We start from the raw sequence: 26,399 nt of genomic DNA, 5'->3' as shown, positions 1-26,399 counted from the left end.
AGCCCAGTCTGACATTAATAGTCACAATAATATATCTGTACCCTTCTTAGCGATTCTCAAATTTTGATTGCACTATCTTTTCTAATCTTTGCTGACAGTTCACCACTGTAAGAAACCCAGTTTCTTAAACCTATTTGAATAAATCAAATACAAATCACAAAACAGTCTAGGTAAATTACAATGGTTATTCCAAGTTGCCAGTACTAGGTACTGGAATCATTACTTGTAAATATAATTCAACGTTATGCATTAAATATGTTCTGTGGAAAATTTTTCTGAATTTTTTTATTAAGACGAATGTAGCACTAACTGCAAAAATAAAAGTTAGGTTAGCAACTCCCATACAAATGAATTTTTAAACGGGAGAGCTTCCCCCACTAACAGTGGAACAGTCTGAAGGCAACTCTTCCGGGTCGAAACGAGTAGCTGCGTGGATCAAAGGTCGACGAGTGCCTTGGTTACAACTGACACAAAAGGCGCCCATACCAACAGGTGCAATCAACAGGTGTTTTCATTAATTAACACAGAGACGAGCGCCAGATGAAAGGACCCCGTGTTAGCAGAGCTGAGATTAACCGAGATATTTGGCTTAAGAGGAGCAGGCCGCTTCTGGATTTCTAATCTCTCGCGAAACGAAGGTGAGTTGGTAAATCAGCTGAAGCCGTCCGACGGTCGTAACGAATGGTCATGATATTTTCATTGTTTCCAGGTTTGGTTTATCCATGGAGGAATAAGAACTCATGGTTTACCCATGGAGTATAATTGTTTACTATATTTACTTTGAAATTAATGTCTACCACCTTACGTCTCCATATACATGAACTACTTCCAGAACTGCAAGGTTTATACAAACCAAGTTACAGCCAGTGTACTAAGAAGGCAAGCCTTGTATGAAATTTTGTTGCACAAATAGCTGAAATGGCAGAGTAAGCTAGTTGCCACAATCAGAACTGCCAAAATGTGTTTATGAGAGTTTGTACATGGCTACATGTATCTGTAAGCAGAGTGTAACGACTTGAGTTAATGACTCGTCTCGAGTCCCAATTTTTGGCAGCTCAACTTGAGTCCCGATGGGTAAATGACTCGGCATGCTCGACTTGAGTCTCTGCGACCAACTGACATGACTTGAATCTCTCATGGAGACTTGACTCGAGTACAAGCTTAAAAGACTCGAGTCTTAAAAAAAATAGCAAAATTTTAATTGGCTGGATACCTGCCTCCCTAATTTATTTTCAGTATGTCTAATGAAAGTAAAACTACCAAAACTGATTTATATGTAAATGTAATTGCATTTGTATTGTATTTTGTTCAAAATTTGTGACCCTGTATACGTTCCACACAATCAAGAATTCCATATGCAGATGCCACAGAATTTTCCCTCCAGCAACACCTGAAAGCAGTATTTTCTCACTTTGTATTTTTATTCACAGGTGAAAATGAATGAACTTTAAGAAGCCAAACAGATTAATTAGTCTGTCAGAAAATTACATTCTAAAGCTCACAGTATATTTCAAGGTGTAAAGAGAAAATGTGAAGGCAGTTCAATGCATATGCCCACTAAAAAGACCAACATTACTTTTCCTTCAAGGTTTTCTTATTTTTTACTTGTAAAAAATCTGTTTCTTTTCTTCTTTTGCGAGAGTTTTGTACCATCAAATACATGATTGCATGGACGGTCAGATATTTAAATATTCAATTATTCAAATCAATTCAGCAACACTTGGTTCATTTTTCTGACCTGGTCCATCGTTCCACTTTTTACTCCAGCTTTTCGAGATGAGCGCCCACGTATTCCCGCCAGCGCCGATGACGCGCCAGCAGGAGAAGGCAGAGCTGCAGCACCTGAACGACAGGGTGCAGAACTACATCGGCAAAGTCCGCAAGATGCGAGAAGAAGCCAACAACGTGAGTCAGAGGATGTCGGCTTAGTATAGTGTCTGGCCACACTTGATCACTTCCATCCATATACATCTACACGTTACATGTATTACAGCTCTATTCAAGAGACCCGCAAAATACTTCTGGCGCAATACGGGCGATTCACAATACAGCGTGCCACCAAGAGTTTGCCGTAGGCAGGCCATTTTTTCAAGTTTACGTTCAACATGCTGCTGTGATTAAGTACACTTCGTATGTAACTTGGGGATATTGGCTGGCTTGCTTGCTGGCTGGCTGGCCGGCTGGCCGGCCTAAACACCTTCAAAATAAGCAGTTTCAAATTTTCAATCAAAGTAAACATTTGGAAAAAATTCAAGTTTTCCATGCACAGCGCAGTTAGCGAATGAGATTTTGTCAACTAGTTGTTCCTTGCTCTGTGAAAGTGAGTCACACGTCTCCGGAGCCTCTTTTGAGTTAAAGGCCTTTGAAAGAATCTTGCACTATGTTTAAGCGATAGGATTCCTGAACATTTCAACATCTACACAACGTCCATTTTCATCATACCAAACTGGGTGACACGTCAAAGGAAGAGCTCAAATTCTTCAATCTAATACAAAGTAAAACTCAAAAATAGCTATGGAGACTTGTGACTCATTTTTACAGAGTGGGTCACATTTATCCCATAATGCATTGGGAAACCTCTTGGTGGTGCACTGCTGCGGCAAAAGCCACGCAGGGAAGGGCATTGCATTGCCCCAAAAAAATTTGTTATAGGATGCGCCCTTCCCAAGAAGGTGGACTGAAGTCCAAACATCACTGATTTTCAGCCGGAAAAAAAACCCAAGTGAATTGACTTTCGACGGGTAAAAACATTTTTAAAAAAATTTTCATCCAGATTGATTCTTCGGCACTTCTGAACGCCATGCGCGTCTTGGAGGATGAGGTGTCGGCCATCAAAGGCCTCTACGAGAAGGAGTTGGCCAACGAGCGGCGGAAGGTCGAAGACGAAATGGCCGGGAGGAGCCAAGCCGAGGTCCAGGCACACCGCAACAAACAGCTGGCCAATGACCTTCAAGACAGGCAAGTGTCCAGTCCATGCATGAAACAGTAGAGGGCGCTGTGCTACCCAGCAACGGTATCCTAGACGCTATCAACCTCACAGCATCAGCTGCATTTTCAATTTCATCCAAATTCCACATTCACTTTCAAATGATGTAGTCAAGTACCCATTGAGTGCTGTTTTACTTCCAAAGTTTTGAATTGGTTAGGTCCGAGCAAAGACCAAGGCCACAGACATGAGGTAAAAAGTACTCAGTCAAGTAATTATTGAGTACTTTTCCCCTTGTCATTGATATTTTTAAACAAAACTGTGAGAGTTTGGAAAAGTCATTTTATTTTGTAAGCTTATGCCGTTGTGTGTGTGCCATCCACCCTCCATGTTCACAATGCCACTCTAAGCCTTCCTCCTTCGCTCTTCGAGATGTTCCATACACATATCTAGGATCAAACATGGCAGACAATTTGAGCAGGCAATCATGACCCAAACTTCAAGATGGCATTCTCTCTCAATTGTCAGAGGAATTTTGATATGGATTTAGAACTTAATTGTAGCATTTGTATGAAACGTAACATCAATAAAATTCATACCGAGTGTTGAGCCTGTCAAATGGGCTCATTTTCACATTCTTCCGTTAATGCAGTGCCTTTCATTTATTGTCCATGGGCAAGACATCATACCCCCGTTTGCCTCTCTCCGCCAAGGAGTTTAAAATTGGCTACAGCGCTAGTGGGAGAGCAACATTTGACGGACACATATCCCATCCCAATGTTTTCGGTTGTTTCACCTCAAGGAAACTGTATACCCCACTAAATAAGTGCTGACTTGATACAATGAATATAGATGGAAGACATGTTTCATGTGCGTTTTTCGTCAGGTTATCTGTGGAGAACCAGCGGAGCCGAGCCCTGGCCGACGAAATCGCGGCCCTGCAGAGGCTCTGCAGCCAAAAGGACGGTGACCTCCAGCAGGCAAGGGCCAAGGGTGAAGACCTGACCCGGAAGCTGAGAGACATCGAGGATGATCACGCCGCCTTGCAGCACCACTCGGCTGACCTGCAGAGGAGGTACTGTGCTTGGGTATTCTGTCAAACTTAATCATTATGAGGAGTATAAACTTACTTCCCCTGAACATCAAGCGTATGATTCCTGAAACCTCCTGACTCATTGTAGAGTACACAGAGCCCTATGGGCACGAGGAAGTCTCGTTGACAGAAGATTTTGCTTTGGCTTTGCCCAGGAAACTTACCCGAGAGCACGGACAGATCCAGAAAAGAGAGTTTGCGGGGCCACAATTGAGGGTTTTTATGGGGGGCCAAACTTTACTGTTTTGGGAGGCCAAAAATGTGGATGTTTTTCCATATTATCTTTTATGTCCTTTCTGAGGGGTGAGGTTGGGTCTTTCCATGCATTGTGGGAAAGAAGATAATTGAAATGGACCAGAAACCTCTTTTGGGTTGGAGGGAATTGGGCTTTGGAGGGGGTGAAATTGGGCTCCTGGAGGGGAAAATTGGGCTCTGGAGGGGGAGAATTGGGCTCCTGGAGGGGGAAATTGGGCTCTGGAGGGGGTGAAATTGGGCTCCTGGAGTGGGAAATTGGGCTCTGGAGGGGTGAAATTGGGCTCTGGAGGGGGGAATTGGGCTCTGGAGGGGGTGAAATTGGGCTCCTGGGGGAGGGAATTGCTCCATTCTAACTGAAATATCTGGAAAACTTATGTGCACCAAACTGTCAATACATAATAACCAAATATTTCCCCCCCTCCGTTCCCTATCTCCACCCCTCCCCCAAGGCTGGACCAGGAAACGGCCATGAGACTCGAAGCTCAGGATGTCCAAAAGTCCCTCAGGAACAAGATTGACTTCCAAGACCAGCTGCACGCCCAGGTCAGTTTGACGATTTAAGTTCAGTCGGCAGTCGACGGTTTGCTGACAATTTGTTGACTTGCCCTGACAATTTTCTGTGCACAAAATGCAGATCCTGGGTACCGGGCAAAATTTAAGTACTGGCCACTGATCAAACTTGCCTTGAGATGGTCTAAACGTGAAGCATTTTGGGTCCTTCACGCCACAAAGAATTTACTGAGTTTTAATTACGTATTTCCTGTATTAATGAAAAAGGCAAGAGAAAGCTCTGACACACAGCAAAACACCGCAAACATTAATTTGCAAGAATCGTTCTCAAGCCGTGTTTATACAAAGTAGATCTTACCGAAACTTCACAGTTTTCATCACTCTGGGGTGCCACCACCAGGGCGATTTTTCCTATCAGGCCGTGGATAGTGGCGGAGATAAAGATCAGCACATTTTCCGTCTTCGCCGACTATTTGGGAATAGAGGCATGCTTGACGTTTTAGCCCATCAGCCACGACGATGCAGACAACCAGATCGTGTTTTATACACATTCTCTGATGCAGAGTGATTTATTTCTTAAGCTCTTTCCAGGAAAGAGAGATGCAGGTGTATTGAGATGTAAGTGGATCTGTTAACAGTAAAATGATCGGCAGAAGGTATTTACTGTCCTCGTTCTCTGTCCAATTCCAGGAATTGAGCGAGAGCAGGAATCGACTGGACGAGAAGGCCAACCACATCTTGCAGCTGGAGGCCAAGATTCGCGAGCTGAGCAAGCCGGACAACTCGCTGCACGAGGCGCTGCAGAAGGTCCGCGACGCGGCCACCGCCGAACTCCTCAAGTACAAGGAGGAATCCGAAGCCGCTTACCAGAAAAATGTGAGTAACTGACTGATGTCTGCTCTTTAATCAATTTTCATTATGTCTAACAAGAGACTAAGCCAATTAGACGCCCTAACTGCGGTGGCACCGCACTCACACGCACATTCTTCGGCTTGATACGCGCAACCTTTCTGCAAATCACAACACCCTATTGGTCCAAGAGGCACGTAATGCGCACATACCACCTGTCCTAGAGCATTGTGGCGCCGCAGTAATGACTTCCAACTATGGTTGTCGATTTACGCAATAGGTGCCATTCACAATACAGTGCACCACCAAGAGGTTGACCGGGACGGGCTATTTTTCAAGTTTATGATCCACAAAAGCTTGGTCGCCTTGCTGCAGTTTGTCTCGCGGCAATGTCAGTAGAGAACTTGGGGAAATTTTGGCAGAGGACATGCAACAGAAAGAATCAGGATTAGTTGAGACTATTACTTGAAGTAATTCACGAATCTTCTTTCCTGACAAGCAAACATCGGGACTAATTCAAGTTCCGGATCCCCCCCTTAAACAGCATGTGGATATAATTTGTCAACCATTTCCCCACAATACATTGCTGAAAATGGCAACCTCTCGATGGTATGATGTGAAACGAATCACTCACTTTATTGACTGTTCTGATCTGGGATGTGATTATTTAATGCTGAAAAGAGTCATTGCACCCGAGGTGAAGGTGACGGTCCAATGTTTCCCTGAGGGTGTTCAAACATCATGTCTCACATCACAGCAGTCAAGAATGAGGGTAATATATGTTTTTATCAACCGGTCGCTTGATCTCTTGGCCAGTATACTGAGGCATAACAAATAGCACCTGTGATCGTGTAGTCACTAGGTCCGTCATTTTGCCACCTGTTGTCAAATCAGAATGGTGGCAAAATAATGGACCTGGTGGCTACTTGGTCATGGATATTACATCTATTAAAAGCAAAACGGTGGAGTGGGGTTGTGAAAATTATCTGGAATGTTTTCAAAGTGTGGTGAGTTTCTGCATTTTTTTTGGTGGTTTTCAGTTGCAAGAATTGCAGGATCAGATGAGCCGGGATGCCGACAACATTGACAGATTGTCATCGAGCAACAAGCAGCTCGCTGGCCAGATTGAAGACCTCAAGAACCAGATACATTCGCTGCAAACCAAGGTGAGATATGAGCCAGGGCTGGAAAGGACTTGTCACCAACTTTGAGCATGGTATTCCGGTCAGGCCGATGATAACACCACGTTAATTTAATTTCCAATTGGGCACAGGCCCCACCCAAAGAACTCTACTGTCCTAAGGCCAATCTTTACAAAACTTAATAGGCGCATAGACAGAGCCATTATAAATATATCTGTGTTGTTTCAATTCAGTGAGACTTGAGGTTTGTTTTCGTGGTCATTGATAATCCACTCTTGCATTTGTACCGGCCTGTATGAATACATTTAGCATGTGTCAATTTAAAGTTAACATATTCAGGGAACCTGAAAATTGCTGCCGCCGGGGGCCCGGGGTCGAATCCAGCTCAGTCTACAAGTGGATTGGGTTTTCAGTCCCTACCTGAGTCCATGGGTTTTCCCTGAAACATTTAAGTGGGGTTTTCCTCCCACCTCTAAAACTGAACATTTCTTTATTGTCTTCTTCACTCATTGGCATCCTGTGATTCGTGCTAAATGCGCTGTTGGATGATCAGATATAAACAGACATTGACATTGACATTGGACAAAATTCACACATTGGCAGATTCAGTCGAATTCAGCTCAATTCAATCCAGCTTTAATTCATTTGGTGCGATTTAGTTTGCCTGAGTGAAATTTGATTTCCTTTTTGTTTTTAGCTCGTATCTACTGAGCAGCAGAACCGCAACCTGACGGACCGGATGACCCAAGAGAGGGAGGGGTCGGCCGCCCACATCCGGGCCCTGGAGGGCAAACTCTGCGACATGCAAGACAGCCTGGTGCAGAAGATGCGGGAGATCACTTTGGCAACAGACGCCAAGCAACCGATCCGGGCGGAGATTGAAGCGCTGAGAACGTTAGTCGAGGATGAGGAGCGAAAGTAAGGGGCTTAAACACCAAGTGAATTTTTGAGGCTTCCATGAAAAAATTGGCATTGCTTACCGGGTAAATGGTTAGAAATATAATTACATTGTTTCTGAATCAATCAATTGTGGCCAGGTGTGCCACAATTTATCATTTACCAGAAAACCTGAGTTCAGCCGACTGAACTCGTGATTTTAGCCAGGTGATACTAGGCTTTTGAGCATCTCCATTATCAGCAACTGTACTGACCGAGAGGGATTTTGTTTATACTGTTAAGTGCCAGACCAATTAAGAACAATTACCATCGCTCCTCTGAACGTCGTCTAGGGTATGCCTTTGGTCAACTTCGTGAAGTTAATATCTACAATAATGTATTTAATTTTGTGCAGTTGTAAAAACGACACTTCCCAGTTTTACTTACTTAAAATTGGTGCGCTAACGACCTAGTTAGTGCAAAACCTGATTCTTTGAAGTTGGCTGTAAATGCTGAAACTTGGCGTGAGTGACCAATACCCCTTAATTGGCAGATCTGGAAAATACATTTCAGATTTCGTACACAAAAAGCTGCATGGGGTGGGTTTTTTACCCACAAATTCTTCAACCTTGCGATTGTTCTTTGACCGAACCAAGCAGGACGCATTAATACGTTACCGTGGCAATGGTAAAAGAATTTTTATATAAATGTACACGTCCTCCGTGGAACAGATAAAGAAAAGTATGTGTGTTTACTCGTCATCCGGCGTCAAGTGGTTAAGGAGGGTGGAATGGCCACCCGCAGTGTTGAAAGGTTAGGTAGATAATGTCGCCTTCCCTGCTACCAAAAAATAAAAGAGAACAATGCAAGGCTGTTTTTTTAACCAAATGCTGCCGGGGAGCCCGGTTTTGGGCACATAGGCTTTATACAGGAAACCAAGGAGCCCGAAACCAGACAAAAGAGCTAGGCTTTATAACAAAAGACCGTACTCGGAACAAAAGACGGAGATGCTAGGAATTGCTAATATTTTCTCAGTTGTCAAAAGAAGAGGAAACCCGCCATTTTTTTGAACGATTATACCACTGTTGGTGGCAATCAGAGCGAGCAGATTACCACCGGGGACGAAAGCGCTCCAGTGATGAGCGATACAATACCGCTGCACGCTAATCTGGCCCCTATTGAAAAGACCACGGTTTACATCAGGCAGCTTTAAATTCCACCCGGCAGCAAGTGGTTAACAGTGAAAGTTGCCCTGTGAGTGATGGAAATTTGCCGCAGCTTTAAGGCTTTTAAATGGACGCATGTTATTTCCGAGCAACACCTTCAGTTTTTGGACAAAAACACAAGTTATTCACTTATCTGTTTTTCCAAATGGGAATTTCATTCTAGACTTATGAATATCACCGGCGACCCCATACGTCGCCCGATATCCCTGCCCGCTGCCCTGCGCTCCAACACTCCGGCGATGGCCTCGCGCAGCTCGACAGTTCCGAGGTCCACCTCACCGATGAAAGGATACGACAATACAACGGGGCTGTCTTCGAGTGTAACACAGCTCAGTCCAAGAGGTAAGCCTTGCGAGACTCTTTAACAAGTCCCAGAAAAGTGCAATTCCTCATCTTGACTAGAACAACATATGTTTGCTGTACCCTGGCATGGACCCCAAACATGGCCTTCTTGGGGTTTTTGTTTGCCTCAAGTGCCTTACTAGTGCCATATTTTTGCCTCAGCCTTCACAATAAGTTCCCAGCATTCCCATTCATAAATTACATACCCTCTACAAAGTTCCAGTGAAAGTCTATTTTGGCTTATCTTTGTATCCTTTGTTTTTTTTGAAATTGCAAAATGAACTCTCTTGAAATGTGCCCTAAAATTAGAAACCATTTTTTTTTACACCCCTGAAGTCAGGTATGCGAACGGAGGTAACACTGATTTATTAGAATTTATCCGTTGTAAAGAAATTATTTAATGTTAACATTTGGTTTTCTGAGATTTGTTCAAGTGCGCCATGTTAGGGAACATTCGGCTTTTGTGCCCAATCTCCAGACGCCACACTTTTTCACTTTCAGACTAAGCTTTCTGACACTGAAATTCTTTACAAAGGTTCAACAGCGTCACTGGTACCAGTATGTAATAAGTCAGTGAATTTAAAGTTTTAAACAAAGAGGTTTTCGGAAACACTGCTTGAGGAAAGTCGAGGGAAATGTCCAAGTATTGGGAAACCCCACTGCACACTGTTTGAATAAACCCCAGGCGTCTCATTAGTAGGCCATCAGCAGGGTCATCAACTGACTCCAGCGAAATCAGTATTTGTGGCGTTCAGCTGTAAATGCAAAAGTTTGCTGCAATATCTAGTTTTGGCATTTTTGAAGGCCGAACTGTCCGCAAGCAGTATATATTCCTGTAGACCACTCTCAGCATGTCTACAACTTGTATGGGTGGTCAAAGCTAAATACATACATGTAAATATCATCTTTTGGTTGGTTTTCGATTTTACCTCAAATTGATTAAAAATGGACATTTCTTCCCTTGACTTTCAAGAGGATTGTGCGTTCATGTAGTAGTATTTGTATATATATATCTGGTATTCTGATAGCTGTGTGGGATGGTTAACCCCTTCACGCCGGTAATTCTTTTGACCGCGACTGCTGGGCTGTGGTATGCCCTGAATGGAGGGCTTTGTCCAGCAGCAGGCCCCATTGAACCAGCAGCTGCATGGTGAATAGACTGTATGTGTGGTATGCACTAATCCTCACACAAAGCCGCGACTCTTGCCGTCTCCTGGAGCGAAGGGGTTAATACTCTTGTCTCGTTCTTTTAATTTTGTACCGACGGCCAACCATATGTTTAGCAGCCAGTTGTGGGGATAACTCGACTGTGACGTCAAAAGAGCAGACCCCATTCAGCCTGAATGCTGACATTTTGCTTTCACTCTGTGGTTTTCTCGTTCTTAATTACTAGCTACCAGGCGGCCGGCATCCGTTCCCGTCTCCACCATGGGGCAAGGCAAGGACTACTTTGACTCCATGTTCGGGGACCTCCAGAAGAGTGCCAGTATCTACCCCCGCCTTCATCCCAAGTCCAGCCCCCCTGTGAGGCTGGCGTCCACCACCCACGATTACACGACTGCGACATCAAGGTAATATACACGCCCTCAACCGGTCGAGTCTGGGACATTGTTTGACCCAATCCAAATTACCGTGTATCCACATTCAAATGTAAAGGCACGGTTATTTTTGGCGTGAAATTATAGGAGAACTGGACTTCGTTACGTATCATCAGCATGATGGGGGAAGAAATGGGGCTACCCTCGCCAAAAAAAAGATAAAATGTTTTGGCCTTCAAGTGCAAAGAGACAAGGACTAGTTTTTGGAGCATTGGCTTTCCTTCCATAATTGCGTAAAATGCCTCGGACTTTAACGTTACCAACACCATGAATCAAGAGGCCATGTTGACATGAAACAGTGTTAAATATCTGTCCCACTGTTGTCTTGGAGTCCATCACAAGTCCAGTCACAAGTCCCTTCACAAGGCCAGTCATAAGTCACATCACAAGGCCAGTCATAAGAAACAGGGTGACCAATGACAAAAGAATGCTTTTGTCTCAGCTCATTTGAATAGCTTGAGAATTGGCTCAAGACTGAATGACTTGTGACAGACTTGCTGGGACTTGTGACGGACAGGGACTTGTGACGGATTTACAGGGACTTGTGACGGACAGGGACTTGCTGGGACTTGTGATGGACTTACAGGGACTTGCTGGGACTTGTGACGGACAGGGACTTGCTGGGACTTGTGACGGACAGGGACTTGCTGGGACTTGTGATGGACAGGGACTTGCTGGGACTTGTGATGGACAGGGACTTGCTGGGACTTGTGACAGACAGGGACTTACTGGGACTTGTGACAGACAGGGACTTGCTGGGACTTGTGATGGACAGGGACTTGCTGGGACTTGTGATGGACAGGGACTTACTGGGACTTGTGACAGACAGGGACTTGCTGGGACTTGTGATGGACAGGGACTTGCTGGGACTTGTGACAGACAGGGACTTACTGGGACTTGTGACAGACAGGGACTTGCTGGGACTTGTGACGGACAGGGACTTGCTGGGACTTGTGATGGACAGGGACTTGCTGGGACTTGTGACGGACTTACAGGGACTTGCTGGGACTTGTGACGGACAGGGACTTGCTGGGACTTGTGATGGACAGGGACTTGCTGGGACTTGTGACGGACTTACAGGGACTTGCTGGGACTTGTGACGGACAGGGACTTGCTGGGACTTGTGATGGTCTGTCTGCCCCCCTCTCTTAAAAAAAGGACGTATCGAATTCCCCAAACTTTATTTCTTTTTGGTAAGTTTTCAATCAAGCCAGTATGGAAACTGAATAGATACTCAAAAAGTGTCATGAAGATGACCAAGGAAATTGACTCGAGTAGGATTCGAACCTGCGACCCCCAGAATGTCATACCAATGCTCATCCAACTGAGCTACCCTGCCCTGTTTGGCAGTTTGTCATGTTCGACAGTCCATGTGACCCGTCACCACAAATGACCTGAAAGTTGGAATTTTCAAAAATTGAGATATTGGTATTTTTTGATTCAGCAGATAGAAAGAGAGCTTTCCAATTGTTTGCACATAGAACACTTAGGGTAGAAGTATAAGTTGACAATGTGACATTATTCTGGCCGCTTCGTGTCTTTGTTCCCGACATTGTTTCAACATTTCTGACCAGGAACCAATGATGCTGTCATCAAAATTGCTGAGAAAATGATATTTTTAAATATATGATCCTGTGAAATATTTGGAATTAAATAGGAGACGGGTTACTTTTTCTAAATATTAAAAAACTCAAAATTGACCTCCACTTCAACATGACTTAGAACCCTCAAAATAGGAAAGAGCGGGATGCGACTTTACTCTCATTTTGTCGTGACAGGTCACATATATGTATTTTGAATGCTTCATTGAACAGCTCTACGGGCGCAATCAAAATCCTGGAGGTGAATGAAGACGGTCGCTTCGTCCGTCTCTTCAACACTTCACCGCGAGACGATCTGGAGATCGGAGGCTACATGATCCAGCAGAACATTGGCGGGCATCCGGTGGCCGTCTATCGTTTCCCCCCACGGACTCGCTTCAGGGCTGGCTCAACTATAACGGTGAGAGATTTCTCTGAGCTTAAAAAGTGATGGAAGCAAAATTCCTTTGTAGGGCTCATATAGTCCTCAAAACCCCTCGAAATTTTTTCAAGGCCTTGAATTGGATTTTGTCATAGGTCCTTCAAAATCTTTGGAATTCACTTGTTTTATGATAAAGTTATTACTTTTCGTGGAGTTCCAAAATACACTGTCGAACAGAATAAATTGACTGCCTACTTTCACAGGTCACTTAGATGGGGAAAAATTCATCGTCAGTATAGTGAATCCATGCCCTGTGATGAGCCAGACTTCGTACTTACAAATCAAATGGTCCTATAACAGTTGATATGTATACAAGTCTCTGATAAACCATCAATGTTTCTTGATTTTGGTCCTTGAAAATGGGATTTCTGGACCATGAAATCCTTGACTTTAAGAGCTGTTCCACATTCACGAGCCCTGCATTTCGGAAAAATGTACCGTCTTCTGAAAACAAAAACGCAGCCTTGCGTTATCCCATTTAACCAATCCTCCCATTACCATGGTAACACAAATGTCTCCAAGGCCAGTACATATTTGGCGAACGACTTCGAACATGAATGCAGATTTTTCAATATTTGCACTGACAAATTTGCAAAAGTTGAAGATGTTTCTACGTGAGCCAGATTTTGCTCCATCTGTTTTGTGAAGTCAAATATCGGCATTCGTCCAGAAAGTATGAACTGGCATTAAGAGTTCACTTTTCATATCGCTGCCTTCAGATCTGGTCTGCTTCCAGTCTGGCCCAGCACAACCCACCCACAGATTTTCTTTGGAAGGAGCAGAACAAGTGGGGCACCGGACCGGAATGCACCTCCATACTGTGCAAGCCGAATGGCCAGGTAGGACAAACCGACAACTAGCAGGTTTTTTTTTCAAACGGCACTTTAATATCTTCCAGCAATTTTTTCGTGATTTCCATCACAAGTCCCTGCAAGTCAGTGGCATAGTCTAGGGGTTTCACCCGTTCAATCAAAGGGGTCGTTTGTAGTTCCTCCCGTGCTGCTCTATTGTTATTGCGGAGAGTTAGTCTTGGCATATCCTGAGCGGTTTCCACCGTGTGCAAATATGAGACTTCGTGCTGCATACCATTTTGGTCACCACACTCAAGTTATCACTGATTATCTGTGTGCAATAGCCCGTAACTTCATCACAAGACAAATTGTGGACATGGGTGTCGCAAGGGGGCGGGGAAGAAGGGTGCTTTCCCCCCTCCCCCCGAAAAAAAAGGGAGAAAGGAAAAAGCATAAGAATTTTTTTTTTTAATTAGACAAAACGGAGTGAAAATCACCAATTTGCTTGAGCAAAACTCAGAATTGATCATGTGTTTCCTCCCTCCGTGGAAATTCACCCCATCCCCCAAAATAAGTAATTTTCCCTCCCCCCGAATCATGCTGGCGAAGCCCACGGTCATGCACTCCTTTGGGAATTTGTTGATAAGGTGTACTTTACATTCTTTCAGTTTCTTCTGTGTTACTCAACGCATCTTTCGAAATGAGTATCATCGATCATTTCCTTCAACAAGACAGCACGCCAGAAGAAATAAATTTACTGAAATAGTGCCGTTACTGTCAAGAGTATCATTTTTGAGGTTTATTTGTCGGTTGAATTTTGGATAGCTGCCAATGATTCACCCTAGCTTTCAAGTCCAATAGCTTTTTAACGTTACTTGCAGGCCATTGCGTGGACCACGGCTGCACACCGCTTCACCAAGACGGCCAAGAGCTTCGACGCGGCCAGCGAGAGCTCCGGAAGCCAATTAGGCGACACCCACGATGAGGATCTCGGGGAGTCGCAACCTCATCCCGAGATAGAGGTTGAGATTGATGGGCGCCCAGTGACTGCACTGAAGAGGTATGATTGTAGTTATGCCCACTGCACGTATCTACTGAGCCAAAATAACAGCCATTCCTGGCCATTCACTCACCAAGAAACTCACTGCGGCCGGTCAGTTTTTTCTGCATTTCAGCCTCTGTAGTAGGTGAGCCAGCTATCTATATCCTGATTGGTATTTTTTTCACCCTGTGAAATGAAAAGCCAGGCGTGGAACTTGGACTTCGACGAAAACCGAGGAAATTCCCATCCTTACAAGACTTTGTAGAGTGTTTTTCAATTTTCAATGGCAGGAGTGTGAAGTGAAAATGAGAAAATCAGCTGATCTGAGGAAGCGTGGCACGCCTGAAAAACTCACTGTGTAGCAGACAACCTGAGCTATGTGCCGAGCAGCAATCAACACATTTCAACAAATCGTGAAAATCTGTGTCAGAAAAAAATATGCAAAGTCTCACTTTTCCAAACTGTGGGATTCGAAAATCTCGGATACGTTTAGAAACAATCCTCCGTCATTTTTTGTCTACTGCAGAGAAAGAGAGGAGCGTCCATCTTTGTCACCGCCAAAGCACCCTACTGGCCAGTACCCGGGCTCACCAACGCACCCCAGCACGGGTCAGCCGCGCGTCAAGACCCTGGGCAACGACAACAGCAGCTTGTGCCGGCAGACGCGCTCCCAGAACTCCAAACCGGTCCCCGATGTAGTTGGAGGTAGAACTTGCAATCGTTGCTTGCGTGTAGCCTGCTGCATCCCCTAGTCTTGGCCCTAGGTGTTACTTGATATTAGTCCAAGACATTGCTATTTGATCAGCAGAGGGCGCAGTTTAAAGGATGATGGCTGCACGATGAGCCAGTCCGGTATTCCAACAGAGCATGCTCAGTACGAGGCTATTCACGAACTTGTGTTAGTCTTTCAGCTGTGCTGATTCACGAGTACTTTTGGCCCAAAAGACCTTGGCCTTTTGGAATACCAAACTGATTCATTATATCAACATCTTAACCCTAACCTGGACACGAGACCAACCCAAGACCTCCACCCTGAATTCGAGTCACAAGCTATTCAAAGGAACTGCAACAAAAGCATTCTTTTGTCATTGTTCACCCCCGTTACCAGTCTAGTGTGTGGTTACATAATGGTTTCGGCTACAGTGCTGTGTTAAATTTGTGAAGTGGGCTGCCTCACATTTCAAGTAGCAGGGAATCCTGCTTTCCGTGTTAATAGACAGATTGCGCCCTCTAAGTCGTGACCTACAGTGGATATCAAACATCAAGAAGCATAGCGTCTTCCCATAGCAAAGTGTGTTTGGAGTGTTGTTCATTGGAAAGGAAGCTTATTTTTTGGTATAATTCTCAGCACATCAATAGTTTGAGTAATTTACCAACTGTTAACTTTAGTTTCGGTAAATTACAATCACGCTGGGGGTCACTTCTTATTTGTGACTGTTTGATACCCTTTAAAGGTCATGTGACCAAGTGGGCGCAATTGGTCTATTCAAGCACCATTAACCCCTTCGCTACGGAGGACTGTTACTACCGCACCGTTGTGTGAGGATTAGGACATACCACGCATACAGTCTATTCACCATGCAGCTGCTGGTTCAATGGGGCCTGCTGCTGGACAAAGCCCTCCATTCAGGGCATACCACAGCCCGCCAGCAGTCGCGGTCAAAATAATCCCGCCGTGAAGGGGTTAATTTTACCCGTCCAAATTTTTCAACCATTTCATCTAAATGTTCTGATGTTTCATTTTTGTTGTTTTTTGGGGGGCCAGGTGTTCTCTATGCAGGCTCTAGTGCCGGAGCGAGTCGTACGGGGGCGGCACAGCTCAGAAAGCCGATGAGAACAACCCCCACCAAAGGAGTGAGTAAATCTCTACTCCCCCCCCCCAGAAATTATGCTGAAGATCAGTGCCGAGCACCTCCAGCATCTTTTAATTGATTCCTGCTCCAACCATCGACTCCACTGACATTGATTCCAATCTGGTATTGATGAGCAATCCAATGCATCAAGACAGATCCAGAATCTAATTTTCGAAGGGCCAAAAAAACTTCTTTTGTTTTGGAGGGGGCCCCAAGAATTTGGAAATTTCTTTTTGTAACCCTCTGTGGCCTCTCTCAGTAGTGAGGGTGGAATGTGGGGCTTTTTACATGGTGGGGATAGACATTTAAAATGACCGCTTTGGGGGCCAGAGCCAATTGGCTAGGCATACTGCATTAGCCTTGTCCATCCACTTGTGTGTCCACCTGTTTGTCTGTCAGGCCGTCCAGGTGGTTCCAAGAGGTTTGCCCGTCACAACTTTTAAGGACTTGACGCACTAATTGACAATCATGATCTGTGGGTTGGCCTACTCTACGGTGTCCTCTAGAGGCCTATGGATTTTGGAAGTCATATAGGCCAAGGGTCAAGCTCAGTATAAGAATATTTTCCCAGAGGAGACAGTTTTTGTAATCACAAATGAAAGTCGTTCATTTAGGCGTAGACTTGGTCGGCCATTGTCTCGCATCATTCTTGTTTTTGTTTTGTTTTTTTCTAGATGACAGGTGGATCCATTTGCTTCAGCGCCCAACCGAGCCCCTTCATGTCCCCCCACCAGGAGCACTTTGCCAACTTGAACTCCATCAACGCCAGCCAGCGGGTCAGCTTCCAACCTCCCCTGCCCCGCCCACCAGTGATCTCGTCTTGGTAAAGCGATGAATATGTATGAGATACAGACTTGGCCATACCCACCTTTTAGTTCATTGAATGTAGATATTAAGGTCTGACCAGTATCTTGGGCAGCTGTTTTTTTATCATGGTAATTGGTTGATGATTATGCATACTTGCAACTTTGTGCCACTCCCACCTAGGAGTTCATCGCGGTAGTATGGTAATAATCATTGAATATGCAAATTTATGGGTCACACCCACTCATGTTTTCATTGTTAGTGTCATGAATATGCAATTTAAAGTATTTCAATTCCATCTTACCTCTCTTTCATTTGAGTATAGTGACGATAAATTTGACTAACTTCCAAAGTTACCACTGCCACCGTTGCGAACTGCCCGGTATTCTTGGCCAAATTACGCCAGGGTGCACAAAATTCCATCATGCTAATTGGGATCATGAATATGCATTGTAGTGACTGAATTTGTGTGAAACGCTTTTGTATGATGCCACCACCAAAGAGTGATATTCTGATTATGCAATTTGTCAAGCACCGTCAAGCCGGATCACGCACAGACTGATGACATGAAAATGCACTTTTTCCATCGGTCACGCACTCTGTACAACTAGTCTTCCAATTCTGTGTGTCCACCTTCAGGCATCTGTATTTGACGGACGGACGGAGTTTGGAGTAGATGAAATATGATCATTCCCAGCCAAACCAAAAACAAACAACGAACATTCCTTTGGTATTAAGTCTTTAGCTTTCTGATTGGAGATGACAGAGTAAAGTATTTTGAGACACGTCATCACTCATTCTTGTCTTGATGTTTCTCTCTCGTTATCTGAATCGAGTTTTGTTCAACTGTACGACGTGGAGTTTGTAGTGAATATATGTAGAGTCCAGCTCGGTAAATAGGAGTAGTCATAAGACAAGATCAAAGTTTTACAAGAGAAGGAAATTTTGATAATGGCTTTCCTAGCTCTGAATTAATTTTCTTTCTTGTATTTTGTACGCCTTTTTTCTGTGGTGGAGAAGATCCAGATGCCCTATGCACCCATGTTCTGTAGGCCCTAGGCAGCAGTGTTCCATAGGTCCTAGGTACCAGTGTTCCATAGGTCCTAGGCACCAGTGTTCCATAGGTCCTAGGCACCAGTGTTCCATAGGTCCTAGGCACCAGTGTTCCATAGGTCCTAGGCACCAGTGTTCCATAGGCGCTAGGCACCAGTGTTCCATAGGCCCTAGGCACCAGTGTTCCATAGGTCCTAGGCACCAGTGTTCCATAGGTCCTAAGCACCAATAATTGTTCCATAGGCCCCAGGTATCAGTTTTCCAAAGGCCCCAGGCACCAGTGTCCCATTGGTCCTAGGCACCAGTGTTCCATATGTCCTAGGCACCATTGTTCCATAGGTCCTAGGCACCATTGTTCATAGGCCCCAGGCACCAGTGTTCCATAAGTCCAAGGCACCAGTGTTCCATAGGCCCCAGGCACCAGTGTTCCATAGGTCCTAAGCACCAATAATTGTTCCATAGGCCCCAGGTATCAGTTTTCCAAAGGCCCCAGGCACCAGTGTCCCATTGGTCCTAGGCATTAGTGTTCCATAGGTCCTAGGCACCAGTGTTCCGTAGGTCCAAGGCATCAGTTTTCGGAAGGTCCTAGGCACCATTCCATAGGCCCCAGGCACCAGTGTCCCTACTCCACTCAAACCAATAGTGCCAATTTCACAGTGCTGGAGTCACATTTATTGTTGATGCAAAGCTGTACTAATAGCTACCAGCTAGTTTGAAGCTTTTCCAGATTTGAACTTTCAAAGAGAGAAGCACGTTTTTGTATTTTCAAAGGCCCTCAATTTCTTTTCTAGGCCCCAAATTTGTCAAAGTCTCTGGCCACAGTTCATGAACGTTTCAGAGGAACTTCCTAGCTCCTTAAAACTTGTTTCAAAGCTAATGTGAAAGTAGTTTTTTCCGGTACCCAATCACATTACAGTTTGTGACATATCCACCTGCATTCAGTTTTTTCCCGACACCAAACAAAGATCCAGTTTCATCCAGAATTGTTTGACTGATACAATTCTGGCAAATTTTGCCCCAGCAAGTCTTTGCCGGATTCGTGTTACCGACAGCCATTTTTGCTTCTAGAAGATGTGCCTGTTCAAGTTGTTACAAGCAAAGTTGACGCCCAGCCAACCCCCACCGCACACGTACTCTTTCCATAATCGGCACTCCAACAGTTGTAAATTTGTTGGCACCGAAAATGTTGCGGAGACAGAGAAGCGTCCACACAACTCGTTCGTAATTCACCCAGCCAAAGAAATTGGGGGACGGGGTGGAGGCCTGCCTACAGAAGCATCCTCACTCCCACCTCTGAAAATCGAAACGCACAAAGAAAAAAAAATCCAGAGAGCTAAACCCAGAAAAAAAAACTAACAAGAAGAAAATCTTAATCTAGACCAATGGCTTCCCTGAACTTCTGGACGTAAGAAACAAAAGCCCTGGGGGAAAAAAAGGTTCATCACTGCGGCATTTCCAATGCCATCCTTGGACCAGAAACTAGAATTCTTTTGCAAGTGGCCCTCAACGGGACATGAAAGATATGGAGTGTGACCAGGATTGTAATAGTTCACAGTCGTGTACATGTATGCGTTCATTTTGTACATGAGCAGGGTACTGTGCAAACAATAGAAGTGTCTTTCATGTTTATGATGTGGGAAATGTGGACTGTATTCTTGTGTCAGCCATCTTGAAATAGAAGTGAGGTTAACTTTTCATGTTCAGAACCTGAGAGTGAAAAAAAGGCAACAAAGGAAAATATTATTAGAAATGAATGCCAGTTAACAGTTATACAAAATTTTAGAATTTGTGATAAATTTTATCTCTTGTAAGCCACATTTAAAAATGCTGAAAGTGTACCCAAAAGAGTGTGGCACCACACCACTGAATAGATTACACTGAATTTGATAGATTCAGGGAACACAATCTAACATGACTCCCCCGTGCCAATAAAGGTGAAACACATCGATTGATTTATGACAAGCATGCACGACTAGGCACGTGCACAGCACCACGTGGAAAGGCAATCTCTCGTAGGGATAATTTTTCTTAATAGACATAACTTGTTGAAAATGCACTGGCTGAAATGTTGTCGTTTCTCAAGGGAAGACCGAGTAACTGTCTGATGATTCATTTACTGCCACGAAGTTGGCAAATGGGCGTCGCTTTTGTTTACATTATCGCTGTTTTTGGTAGCAGTGAACCGCCCGAACATGTTTCGTTTTCGTCGAAGGGCTCATTCGGTAAATGTTTCATTACGCAGACCGTTGATGTTTTGCGCGCGAAGGTCCTTTTTTTCCCCAATGCAGAATTATCTCGCAACAAAATCGGTGATGAGGTTCGTGTTCCGTGTACAACAGCCCCAATTCCTGCGCCGTCAACAACCCTCGAAATTCCTCTTAATGTTTGGACTGACTGGAGCGAAGTCCATTCGACCAAGAGCGTGCTGGTAGAAAAGAAAATATGTTTTTTTTTCTGTTGATCGTTACCACGGCGAGGCTGAGAATTGGAGAAACACACCCGACACATAGCCACCCGTTAGGTTCATGAACACGGGCCAAAGCTCACAGAACATTCGTGAGTGCAAACAAGATTTGAACTGTGTTTGCTCACAGAGCAAGGAAGCATACTCTATTCTTTGTCCACACATTCTCGGAAATATTCGCTGTATACTGTGGTGAAATTTACAATTAGATTTGATCTAATGAAACGTATTCTAGCATTGAATGTCGCTGTGCACTTACGGAAAAAAGGACATTCTTTGCTCCGTTGGTTCATGTTGATGAACATCAGTTGAAATGGCCACTTTGTATAGGCTTATAGAGGGTTTGCACGGATGCCATGTTGCAGGTCTGTGCTTTTGTTCCACATGGTATGCACAAAGGAGGTTTTCCCTTGGAACAAAAGAACTGCCCTGCAAGATGGCTACCGTGCAAAGCCTCCATACCTACAGTAAGTAAGTCCTGGTTTAATTCCCACAGGTACATGAATTGGGTTTTTTTTTTTGCATAGTGTGAATTCAGGAAGAAATTTACAGGCAAGTTTCCTTATATGAAGAGAGAATTTCGAGGAAAACTGTTCGATATCCAACAGTAACTCCGTATTCTTTGCACATTTTAGGCGCGTTATGTAAGCATGCGTAAAGGCGCAATGGGGGACGAAACTTGCACGTTTGGGGAGGCGTTTTTTATCTGTTATGGCCTCTTTTGAGGGTTGAGGAAACATTTGGAGGCTTTTTACATGCTCTTTGAAGGAAGGCTGGGGCACTTTTTAGGGGGCGTGGCCCCGTGCCCTTGCCTCGTCCATCCATGTTCCCTTGAGTGTGTATGCCACAAAAATCAAGTCGAAACATGAATTTCACCGCAATCGTTTGTACACTGACTACCATCTCAAAATACTTCTTCTGCGGTTTTGCGAAATGAAGCAACACCCGTCAGAATGCCGTTGCAATTCTATTGGAGGGGAAAAAAGGAGTTGTTTATCATATTCTGTCCCTTTTTCACCGTCCAAACCTGAGCAGTTGAACAGGGAAACGTTAGCAGAGACAGTGTCCTGACGGAAGCCGTGACGCAGCCGAAGTCAGGAGGTTAGCGCGTGGAATGCAAACACAGGACGGCCCGATCTCGTCCATCGGGCCGCGGCCGCGCTGCGTGTTTATTTGCCTAGTTGGCTAGCGAGGCGAAGGGCCGCTTGATTTATGGACTCGCATTATGTGATATTTCGTGTATAGGCCTATTCCTTCGCCGGCTGGGAGAGGTAAAAAAAAAAAGAAAAATGACATTATGTTTAGCGTCCCTGCATGCTTCCTTTTTGGAGGCCCAGCAAATTTTGTTTTTACCTCATGAAAAAAATTGAGATGAGAGAGTAAAATCGTGCTTCAAATTTACTAATATCTATCCACACTACTTGCAAATATATTCAATTTTTTGTCTTTCAAAACTCGAAATGCAAGGGGTTCATGAAAATAGAATGGGGGTTATTTTCGAAAATAAAAAGATAAAAAGCCTCCCTTCCGTCTATAAAAGAAAGGGCACCAATAACGTAATTTTGTCTTAACGTGGCCCTATGAACTAGCTACGATCATCATGCAGTATACCATTTCTGTGGGTTTTTTTATTCTATAAAAACATTGGGCCCGTAACCTAACACCAACGATAGAGCGTTTACATTATTTGCAAAAAAAAAACCAACTAAAATTGCACATGCGGTTTCTAGGGTGTCATTATTGAACGAAAAAACATAAATATTTACCGACATTGGCATGGAAGAATTCAGAACTTTTGAATGGAGTCTAGATAGTATTTCAATGGAAAGGATCAGAAGAAAGTTTTCGAGGTGAAAATAAAATCTTGGAAAATTTGTAACTTAATTCCTTAGATTTATTATACAAAAAATTAACAGAAAATAAAACGTATATAATTATTGAGAAAGGAGAAACAATAATTCTTGTAAGAATTTTAATGCAAAACTAAATAACTCCAAGTTTATAAACATTGATGGACGCCGACTCCTCTGTCTTTCTTTTTAACCAAACTGTGTGAACTCTCTTTAAATTATAATTTTGAAGAGGGGATATAATGGTAATGACAGTCTTCCATTTGTACACAAAGAAATGGGCTCTATGTCTTCTTAAAACTAATTATTTTTTAAGGTTAAAAACTTTTTTATGAGAGATTTCATGTCTTGAGCTGCGAAGTTTAGTAACCTTCCATTCGACTTTCAGCCACTCTGGCTAAATAACTTCAGTAAAGTCCTCTTAAGTATATCTTATCTTGTTACTTCACGCTTTTGTCTTTCCGAGAAATGTTTACCTATTGCTTTCGTTAGAGCTAGTTTTCTTTTCAGTCAGAGTTGAATCGTAAACTTCGAAGTAAGGGGGTTATTTCAACCCGCAGAAACCCAGGCCAACCGATAGATTTTGCACGAGCCTAAAAGCATAATGTAGTTTGCGCATGCGTTTAGAAATCGAATGCAAGTGCACTTCATTGTAGTATTAAATTTCATCTGCGTATTGTTTACACTTAAATGCAACTTCAGAAGAAAACTGTTAGGCCAAGTATTTTTTGTTTTTGAAAAAAATAAGAACATTATACAGGGTAGTCAGAATAGTGCTCAGTCCGTCCGTGATAGAAGCTGTTAAAGCTATTTATAAAAAAAGGAAAAGTCACTTACGTAAAGCAGTCGTAAAATTACAAGGTGAAGAAATTAGTAATGAGTTTAAAACAACGATCGTATGCCTTGTGATAAGTCTTGCAGGCAGTTCTAAGTAAGCGGTTTCAAAAGAAATAGTTATTTTAAAAAGCCAAAGAACATGGAGCAAATCGACACTTTTACATTGTCATCAGTTGTATAAATTTATTTTAGAAAAGAGCACATTTTGCCATCGTTGGAGTAGGAACGTCATTTGCGTTCTTTTCAACTATTTGAGATCATTGCGGATTGTTTTTTGAGTAAGGAAGTGACGCGTTCCCTACGTTCTAATTCTTCCCATGAGAGACAATTTGAAGTTTTATTACACAAATAATGAATGGTTACGAGTGCAGTGGTAAGCATATTTTCATGAGGTGACAGATTAAATGTTCGATTCCACGAGGCAAATCCGAGTCGAATGGAGCATTTCATCTGTCACTGAATGATATTATTCCTACCACTGCACGAACATGAAACACTCATTATTTTTCTTATGAATACCTGCATAAATCCTTTTCCGTTCGAAGAAATTAACGGTTGCTGCGTATCAACGTCCCACTATTCTGTGAAACAGATTCGCGTCTGAAGCGGAGCCCAGAGGTAGTTTTGTGTCATTTTAGACTGGTTCCTGTCCGTAGTCAAGTGAAATGACGTTCTGTTCAACGGTACCCGTTGAATAGAACGAATAACTCAGTGGCCTGTGATCCACCAATCAGATGACGAGGATTTATGCAGGTATTATATACAAGCAACTTACGTCTTTACCATAGGCCTTTTATTGAAAATCTTAGCCATTTAAGGTAATAGTTTTTGGTTTGTTTTGTTCACTTATAACTTATTATTCACGTGTTTGCGGCCAATTAATATAGGCCTACGTATCACGAGCGATGATTATTTAATGAGTTTTTTAAGTTTGACTTTCATATTTTCATATTTTCCTACCCCGAACTGTGACATTTTAAATCCCAGTGGGTATCTTACAGTGAGCGTTGCTAGTGTAGGATTCCAAAAGCCAAAGTCGAGTGTAGTTTTTGTCTTTCCTTCTTAAATTCATGTACATAAATTAACAGCGCTGTATATAAAGATTGCTGTTGGATAAATTATTTACACAAAGGACGGTGTAGATCTCAAGGCAGATGATGAAGTTTGCCATCATCCAAACCTCTGTGTTTGTTTTACAAGTTGTGATAATGGCGTGTTGTGGTTTTCTATATCAGATTTTTGCCCGAACTCTAAAAAAAAGTCTAGCAATTGAACTCAGTCTTCTCGTGGCTTTGTAAGCTTGTCTAAAAGTTACATATTAGCCTGCATTCGTGTCCAATTCAGTCCTAAACATCGATGTTGATCGATATTAAATACAGTTGAAGCAACATCATAAACATCGTGGATACCGCATTTCAAGTTGTAATCGTGGTCCGTCGCGAGCCGATCACAAGTCCAGTTAATTACAGTCGCACGAAACCAAGGGACTCTGATCACAGATCGTCTATAGAGTACAGAGACTGAGCGCTTTGTGACTGACAAATGGACTTGTGGAGACAGGTTACGACCCTTTACCGTTGAGTGAAGCATGCACTTTTTTCATGGAACCTTTTATCCAAAAACAAAATGAGACCTTCGCCTGTTGTTTCATGCATGACTGTGTTTGAAACCACATCGGGTATTTTGTGTCGTATTTATCATTGCGAATTGTTTGAATGTTAACTTTATGAACATGTTAGCTAATTCAAGGAATGGTGCTTTGCGTCTGTTTTAACAAAGAGGTTTTTGTTCTTGGGGGGTCAATAGCCTCGTAACCAGTCATGACGTCATACACTGCTTGCCGCATTGCATTATGGGAACCTAGTACGGCTATTTGGATACTAAATAATTCTGAGGCCTATAATTAAGAGCGATCTGATGTTTCCTTGGCAATTTTTGCATTGATAGGAGTTTACCACAGTCGTCAGATCGTTGGGAAATGCAGAAAATAGTTGCTTTGTGCATTACACACATAACAGCCATCACAAACCGCAGTGAACGGGGCCGTTTTCCAATACTCAACTTCGGCTCCGTCTCAGGCTTCAACTGGTTTCTTTTTTACTAGCTGACGTTGAAGCTGTAAGCGCAGTAATCAGTCTAATAGTGCCATAGAACATCAAACAAGATGCAAGAAAGCCAAAAATTACAGGAATCCAATGTAACTTAAACGCTTCAGGCTCACAATCGGGGAACCTGGAACCCATCGACTGCAAGTAGGTAAGTCTTTGCAATGTTGTACAATCTCGTTTTCACGAAAGCACAGGGAGTGAAAACAAACGTACATGAACAAGGAGACCTAGGTACGATATCGCCAGACGTGAAAGGTCGTCAATGAAATTCGTTTTTCACCCATCTCCAGGTGACTTTTTCTAAATATATTACTTGAGGAAGACGAAGGTAAAATTCCAACATGAGTGTTTCATGGGGTGGTTTCAGTTAGGAATTATTCTTCCAAAAATTATCGACCGTGGTAGGACGGCCCGATGTAAAATCTCCATATGACTTTTTATGAGGACCGCGCGAGGGTTCCGGAAGCTCGCTGCGTGACCTTTTACTTTCAGGCTCTATATATGCCCATCCAGTTCACGCTGGTTTGCAAAGCAAACATTGCACCTTAGAAGGTGCATGATTTGTTTACACAAAGATAAATCCTGTCACGTTTTAGCCGCTATGGATGTTTGTATCGGCCCTTGTTTATCACCTGAAGGCATTATACTCACATAGTTTGTATTTCATTTTATTTACATGCGGTGTGTAATACGGAAAGCAAAACACAGAAGTTGGACACGATAGCACAATAAAAAGGAAACGAAACGGATTTTTTTAA

At 43.4% G+C, this 26,399-nt stretch overlaps 2 protein-coding genes across 3 annotated transcripts in view; one reads left to right on the top strand and one right to left on the bottom strand.

Moving 5' to 3' along the window:
- Nucleotides 1-26,399, bottom strand: part of LOC110975446 (uncharacterized) — a 42,679-nt gene that overhangs the window by 11,818 nt on the left and 4,462 nt on the right. The window lies entirely within an intron of this gene.
- On the top strand, nt 434-26,399 carry LOC110975488 (lamin-B1.S-like). Of its 2 annotated transcripts, XR_015423472.1 has the most exons (17): nt 434-638; nt 1,768-1,905; nt 2,774-2,958; nt 3,813-4,001; nt 4,724-4,817; nt 5,475-5,660; nt 6,674-6,799; nt 7,473-7,693; nt 9,041-9,219; nt 10,613-10,790; nt 12,632-12,818; nt 13,559-13,678; nt 14,512-14,690; nt 15,199-15,377; nt 16,438-16,526; nt 17,200-18,916; nt 18,986-26,399. XR_015423472.1 is itself a non-coding variant. In XM_022228024.2 (16 exons), exons 2-16 carry the CDS (start codon nt 1,777-1,779, stop codon nt 17,350-17,352), a joined length of 2,394 nt encoding a protein of 797 aa, XP_022083716.2. In that variant the 5' UTR covers nt 434-638; nt 1,768-1,776; the 3' UTR covers nt 17,353-26,399. The 2 variants fall into 2 exon arrangements, 1 of the variants encoding a protein (XP_022083716.2); XM_022228024.2 differs by having other exon boundaries at nt 17,200-26,399.

Source organism: Acanthaster planci, linkage group LG20 (genome assembly GCF_054643075.1).
Source record: "Acanthaster planci isolate LZ-2023a linkage group LG20, COTS_SCS, whole genome shotgun sequence".
In the NCBI taxonomy this organism is placed as follows: domain Eukaryota; kingdom Metazoa; phylum Echinodermata; class Asteroidea; order Valvatida; family Acanthasteridae; genus Acanthaster; species Acanthaster planci.
Note: the sequence above shows the minus strand (reverse complement) of the source record. Positions and strands in the feature narration are given on the sequence as shown.

Excerpts from the sequence above, each read along its gene's own strand:
- LOC110975488 (XM_022228024.2), top strand. The coding sequence starts at position 1,777 with ATGAGCGCCCACGTATTCCCGCCAGCGCCGATGACGCGCCAGCAGGAG. Across the intron at positions 6,800-7,472 it reads TACATTCGCTGCAAACCAAG|CTCGTATCTACTGAGCAGCA; the intron begins GTGAGATATGAG and ends TTTTGTTTTTAG. Across the intron at positions 7,694-9,040 it reads GTCGAGGATGAGGAGCGAAA|ACTTATGAATATCACCGGCG; the intron begins GTAAGGGGCTTA and ends ATTTCATTCTAG.